General features: G+C 46.7%; 1 protein-coding gene across 1 annotated transcript in view; it reads left to right on the top strand.

Moving 5' to 3' along the window:
• Positions 1-6,884, top strand: part of LOC107113404 (plexin-B1-like) — a 122,855-nt gene that overhangs the window by 59,062 nt on the left and 56,909 nt on the right. The window contains 2 exon segments of the mRNA XM_015414766.1: positions 459-587; positions 6,082-6,182. Coding sequence (XP_015270252.1) covers positions 459-587; positions 6,082-6,182 — 230 coding nt within the window.

Below are 6,884 nucleotides of genomic sequence, written 5' to 3'. Positions count from 1 at the left end.
CAGAGTCAACAGTTCTCAGCTAGTTAGACCGATGGCCTGGCTTCGTACAAGGCAGCTTCATAAGTTTACGCATAACACTCTCTCTCTCTCTCTCTCTCTCCCCCCCTCCTTAGCCAGATTCATGCGCCACCTTCACCTGAGGCAGGGTACTGCAGTGATGTTACTCCGTGGGAGCTTCCCTTTTCAAACGAAAATGCAATTGAGATTTAGCCTGATTGCGTGGGAAGGGCTTCATAGATAGAGACGTCTCCCACATCACATCATTTATTTTGAATCTCTGAATGGGAAGCGCTTCACATCACATCATTTATTTTGAATCTCTGGCCTCAGAATGTAAAACTTAGACATCTAGACCCCTTTATTACATCACGGAGCTTGGGCAGGCAGGGTATAGCCCCCCTCTCCCTCCTGCCCACCCCAATACTAATCCCTGCCCATTTTGATTCCCTGTCCTGCAGGCTTACTTGGGATCGATGGGGCACGCCGACCTGTACGCTTCTCTGGTGATCCAGCCAAACAGCGCAGTGAGTGGAGACCTACTCTTCGACCAGTCCAAGAAGCATTTGTATGTCATGACTCAGTCAATGGTGAGAGCCTCTGGCTTTAGGGCACTGAACTTGGGGGCGCAGGGAAAGCAAATGACTCTCCTTGGGGAGAGTGCTTGGCTGTCTGTCAGCTGCAGATGGCAGCTCTGGAGCTCCAGAGGTCAAAGGGCTGGGTAGACCTGTAAAGAGAAACACCCCCCCCACACACACACACACACATGCTCCAGTCCCTACAGGAGCTCACCCTTTTCTGGGTGTCTGCAGCCCAGACAAAGTACACAAATTAAGTAAAGTCTTGTGATTGAGCACGTGGGCATAAAATAGCATTGGCCGAGGCAGTTGACCATCTAGCTCAGCATCGTGTCCTTTGAACATGCAACTTTAAATTTGCGGGGAGAGTCATTGACAAACGGCATAATGGTGGTGTTCACCCCACGTTGCATGTCCCCATCTGGGAGCTGGAGGGGAACACTGTCATTGGCCAGCCATTTGATGGTGTGAGAAGGCTCCTCCCCTCATTCCACCTGGCCCCTCCCTCTCAGACTCTACCACCAACCAGCTATTCTGCAGGACAGAAGAAGAAGAAGAGATTGGATTTATACCCCGCCCTTCACTTGGAGTCTCAGAGCGGCTTACAAACTGCTTTCCCTTCCCCTCCCCACAACAGACACCCTGTGAGGTGGGTGGGGCTGAGAGAACTCTGACACAAACTGCTCTTTTTCAAGGACAGCTGTGCCAGAGCTTGTGACTGACCCAAGGTCACATCAGCAGGTGCAAGTGGAGGAGTGGTGAATCAAACCCGGTTCTCCCAGATTAGAGTCCACACACTTAACCACTACACCAAACTGGACAGGGAGGGAGAAGATAACAAAGGCCCTTTCTGTTGGCTCTCACCAAGTTATGCCTCTGAGCCACCTTGAGTTTTGAAGGTGACAAGGTGGGAGAGAAATCTATAAGTGAACAAGGCTGCTGTCCTAAGGACACTTCCCTGCGAGTAAGCCGCCATTGAATACCGTAAGCCTAACGTCTGAATAAATCTGCTTAGGCTTGCTCCCTATGGGTTGGGTCCAGCACAAAATTTCCACTATCATGCAAGCGGAAATTCAAGAAAATGACTGGTAGCCGCTTGCACCCACTCCAGCTTATTGTATCCCCCACTTGCGTTTCTGCAAGAGCGTGAGCAGCCAATTTCTGGGCACTGTAATATATAGGGAGGCGAGCATTATGTGCTGCAAGATGCTAAGTCTATTTATGTTTCTCCTGACACACTGTTGGATCCAAGCCGATATCTCTGAAAACCAAGATTGCTTTCTTTGATTAGCCAGCAGCCACCCATCCTCCATAAACTTGGTGAAAAGGCCATTTAGGACAGCGATCGTTGAAAGACCATCACTGTTCATAATGTCTACAGTCTTCTTTTCATTGCCACCATTTCAAAGACCTGTCTCAGCAGAGGTAGTTGTGGAATGAAAGAAATCTGTAGGCACGTCTTGAGGAAATGAAGCCTCGCTCCAGTCACTTCTCAGTTTTCCAGAATGTTATTGTGTGCCTCTGGCCAAAGGGTGTTTTGTCAAATGATATCGAGAGCCTTAATATCCTGTGCTTCCAAAAAATGAAATGCTGGATTTCAAAATCTGTGTTTCTTTTGCTTTCTGTATTGAGCCAAAAAACACAAGTGGTGTCCTCCTAAATCAGACCAGTGGTCCATCCAGTCCACCATCCTGTCTCACACAGTGGACAGCCAGTTGCCCTTTAGGGTAAATAAGCAGGCATAGAGGCCCAGGTCTTCCACTGATGTTGCCCCATACCTCTGCGATTCAGAGGTTGATTTCCTCTTGTTGTGGAGTTTCCCTTTAGTCATCATGGCTAGTAGCCTTTGATAGACTTGTTCTCCATAATTATTTCTAATACCTTTTCAAGTCACGCATGCTAGTACCTATCACTGTGGCATTAAATTCCATAATTCACTTGTTGCATGAAGAAGTACTCTCTTTTTCGCTTTAACAATATTCAGAAGTGACCGAGTGAGGGCCAAAAGGCCCTTCTTAGCATCAAAATGCCTGAAAGTTATCATCTTATGTAGATTTGGTTGTGAGTAACCTCACTAGGAGCTCTGTGGGATCTTCTTCAGCGCAACATTGATACGATCAGGGTCCATGGTGGAAGGAAAGCTGTTTGGCGAATCTGAAAACAATCAGGTTATATTAAGAAGCAGCGGTTCCTCTGACAAATGAACTTTAAAAGTAATTCCCAAGGAAGAGTCTGTGAAGGTTGGGTTTAAAAGCTGATGGCAAAAAATTGAGTTCAGCCAAACCATATAAATAATACAGCCATCCAGAGAAAACTTGGAATTGCTGAAATCCTTGTGATCTTGTAGTTTGTTTTTTTAAGAGTCCAACCAAGTTTTGAGTTAAGAGAGATTTCTCTGTCAGCACTCTGTGAAGTACAGAGAAAGATACTCGAATGCTGCTAGAACACCATGATCTTCTATGAACCTTAGGGGCAGAGTAGCATAGAAATCCATACCAATAACTAAAGAAACAAAGCTTAGGGCAGTAGTGTTAATTGTCTGACAGGGATCTTGAACATAGGAACACCCTTGAGTAATGGAAAAGGAAGAGGCTTCTTTTAATTTCACAGTTGTAAAGTGGGGATGGGACAGGGTTGAGAGACTCTTTTCCGCACTTCCATTTAATTTATTTTATCGAGTTTGATCTCCTAACCTTCCACTCCCCAAGGCCCTTGGGGGCAGGTAGCGATATCTCAGCGTCACAAAGCCTGCAGGGTAGTCATTAATATACAAAACACTCTGGGCTGCTGTAGATTGACACGTGCGCTGGCACCATGCAAGTGAAGTATGGCTTCCATGCATGCTCAAAGCACTGTGGACTCAAGTGCTTTTTTGGAGAGTTTTTTTTTTTAATAAATTCATTCTCTTCGAATGTGCAATCATGTTTTATGAGCTTTCCGACCGGTTTCCACCCATGTGCCCACCCCCCCCCCCCAAGCCGTTGGGGAATCTCAGTCCTTGAGAGGCTCCGCTGGCTGTTTTCAGCGCCAGCCCCCTCCCCCCCCATGTAGGCATCACCCTACTGATGCTCTCTTCCTCCCCATTCTGCTGTCGGAAGAGGCAGCTGGAAATGCACACAGTCGGGTATCTCTAATGACATAAATGCTGCACCCAGCAAAGCTGAATGCTGTGCCCTCGATATTTTAAGCCACCTATGTGCATCTTTTGCTGACTTTGAATCATTTACAGGGATTTATTTGTGCCCCTCTAACGTCACATGTTCACCCGTGAGGGTCTGAACTGGCTGGGAATGAGATCTTGGGGTTCCTTAGTGGGCAGCGGGGGTAAAAAACCAAAAACAAAACATCCGGTATTATAATGGCTTGGGTGTGGCCACATCTGGAATACCATGCAGCGTTGCGGTCTCCCCACCTCTGAAAGGATATCATGGAGCTGGAAAAGAGGCAGGAGGGGGCAGACCAAAACGATCGAGAGGTAGGGACACCTGCCTTACGAGGAAAGGCTAAAGAATCCAGGTCTTGTTGGTTTTAAAGCAAGGGGATGGGCTGGGGATGGTGGTGGTATCGATCCCAGGGGGTTATATAGTCATAGTTAAGAGACCATTCTCTCCCTCCCAACACTAGTATCCCTGACCTGGACAGTCCAGGCTAGCCCAGTCTTGTCGGCTCTCAGAAGTTAAGCAGAGTTGCCTCTGGCTAGTATTTGTATGGGAGACCACCAGTGCTCCCTCTAAGCTGCGGAGTCTCGTGAGCAAAAATTCTGCTCTGTGAGCTACTGGCATTAATGTGGTGAGCAAGCGATTTGGCTTCTGCATAAATTAGTTTGCTCTGGATCCCTCCTTCCTGAGCGAAGACAAAAATGCATGTGCCGGAGGCTAAAAAAAACGTGGATTAGCTCACACTAACTCAGCTTAGAGGGAACACTGGAGACCACCAAGGAATACCAGAGTTGTGACGCAGGGGCAGGCAGTGTCAACCCGTAAGTCAGCTGTGACGTGATGGCACTTTCCACCACCACCAAGACACTAATATTTAGGGGCATCCAATAAAGTTGCTCTGTAGTAGCCTCAGGATGTCATATATGTTCCTGTTAAATCGTATGTTTTTTATCTAGTTCTCATAACCGTTGTAGAGTTCAGCAGCTGGTCAGGGGAAGTATAGGGCTGCCTTTAATCCTGGTAGTTCATTAGTGCAGCGGAAGCAATAGTAGATTTATCGCTCTTTCAATCTCGAGGGAGTGCCAAGCTTTAACTTTGCTTTGAGAAATTAATGAGTGTTTTCCAGGTGTGTTCCAAGTGCACCTGTTTGCTGATCTTTATAATCACTTTTGGGGGGCAGTCATTTTGTTCAGAGGACAATCAAACGCTAAAGTTAGAAAGATTTATTTCCGTACCTGTCGCCTTCTCTATGAAAAGTGTCACACAAAAGTGCCCAATCGGGCTTCTGCTGGTGGCTTCCAGTTAGAGGTTTTAGGTGAGGTATCTTTCTCGCTCTGTTTGTGTGAGGTTTCAGAACTGTCCAGAGCATTCTGCCAGTCAACTAAAACCCGATTTGCCTTAAACTTCATGTATTTAGCTAAGTGTGAGAAATGTTAGGAGATTTGATTTTTATTGCATGTATTTTTTTCCTGTAATTAGCATCTGCATATGTCTGTCAGGTTCTTGCCTCATAAAAGGAGTTATGTCTTGTTTCAAATAGTCGTTAACTCAAAGAAATTCTCCTCTTGTTTTGGTGATTAAAGATCAAACGCCTAACCCCCTCCTATTTCATTGTGCTATAAAGGAGAAGTTGGTCTCAGAGAGGCTATCTTAAGTAGATCCGATAAGGAGTCTTCCGCGGTTCTTAATGAGGAAAATTCTCACAGAGCTGAGTGGGGCAGACACTTAAGTTGGATACAAATTTGATAATTTGTCTGGAGGACGGATGAAAGAAGTTACTTCTTTATGTAGTGCATTAACTTTTGGAACTTACTGCCATAAGAAGTCATGATGGGCAGTTGCAAAGACAGTTGGACACACTGATGAAGGAGATGGCCACCTGTAGCTGTTAGCCATGATGTTCAGGTGCTTGGGGGGGGACCAGAAGCAGGGTTTAGTTTTGTCCTTTATCCCTTTGCTGTTTGACTGTGGGCTCTGAGCATCTGGTTAGTCACTGATCCAGCAGAGCCGTTCTTATGATGTTCTTCTTGAGAGCCAGTTAGGTGTAGTGGTTAAGAGTGGCAGGACTCTAATCTGGAGGACTGGGTTTGATTCCCCACTCCTCCTCCACACGCAGCCAGCTGGGTGACCTCGGGTCAGTCACAGTTCTCTCAGAGCTCTCTCAGCCCCACCTACCTCACAAGGTGCCTGTGGTGGGGAGAGGAAGGGAAGGCGATTGTAAGCCGCTCTGAGGCCCCTTTGTGTAGTGTAGAGCGGGATATAAAAACCTCTTCCTCCCCCCCCCCCCAGTCAGTAAGCAGTTGGGTTTCTCAGATGCCAACGGACAATCTGCTTTGCCTTTCTTCCAGGTGACCAAGATTCCCATATTCGAATGCTCCCAGTACACTGACTGTGAATCATGTTTAGCACTGAGGGATCCATACTGTGGCTGGTGTGCTCTCCAAGGAAGGTGAGATTTTGGTTTTTCCACGATGTGTCTCCCGATGGACATCAGCAGTGGCTGGCGGCCCTGAAGTTTGGCATAGGAACAATATGCACTCAGAGTCTGAAGGTTCTTCTCCTGCACAGAGGATGGGGGTCCTATGAATGAGGTCTGGTGGAAGAGCCCAGGGAGAATGATTGGCTTGTGCTTGGGGCGTTGCCGCTTAACACCCCCCTTCAGAGAGAGCAAAAGGTGACTGTGGCAGCACATCACTAGGATCCCTCGGAAGCTCCTGAAGAGCAGTACCTGCTGTCCCCAAACACAGGCACGTGCCAAATGCCGTACTCGCATAGTAGGAGCCTCTTTGACCTCTCAGTGGCGTGGCAGAGAGATGAATGAGTGTGCCCGTGGATGTACCCAAGGATGTTTTCCTCAAAACACATTCATTCTGGGATTTTATGAGTCGGCATCTTGATTTCTTTTTCTTTTTGAAATTTTTGTTTCATCAGAGAAACAAGATGCAATACAGGGTTCAAAGAGTCAAAACATATAGCGTACAGTACTTGAGTTATAATAAAGAGAACTTTTAAATCTGTATTTTTGTACAACAATACTCTAATTCCATAACGTCTTAATACTGTTTTTGTCCTATGCTTATTGCCTCCCTTACTTGCAGGGCTTTTTTTGTAGAAAAAGCCCAGAAGGACCTCATTAGCATAATAGGCCACA

Source organism: Gekko japonicus, unplaced genomic scaffold (genome assembly GCF_001447785.1).
Source record: "Gekko japonicus isolate JY-2015 unplaced genomic scaffold, Gekko_japonicus_V1.1 scaffold204, whole genome shotgun sequence".
NCBI lineage: Eukaryota > Metazoa > Chordata > Lepidosauria > Squamata > Gekkonidae > Gekko > Gekko japonicus.
This window is presented reverse-complemented; position numbering and strand designations above follow the sequence as displayed.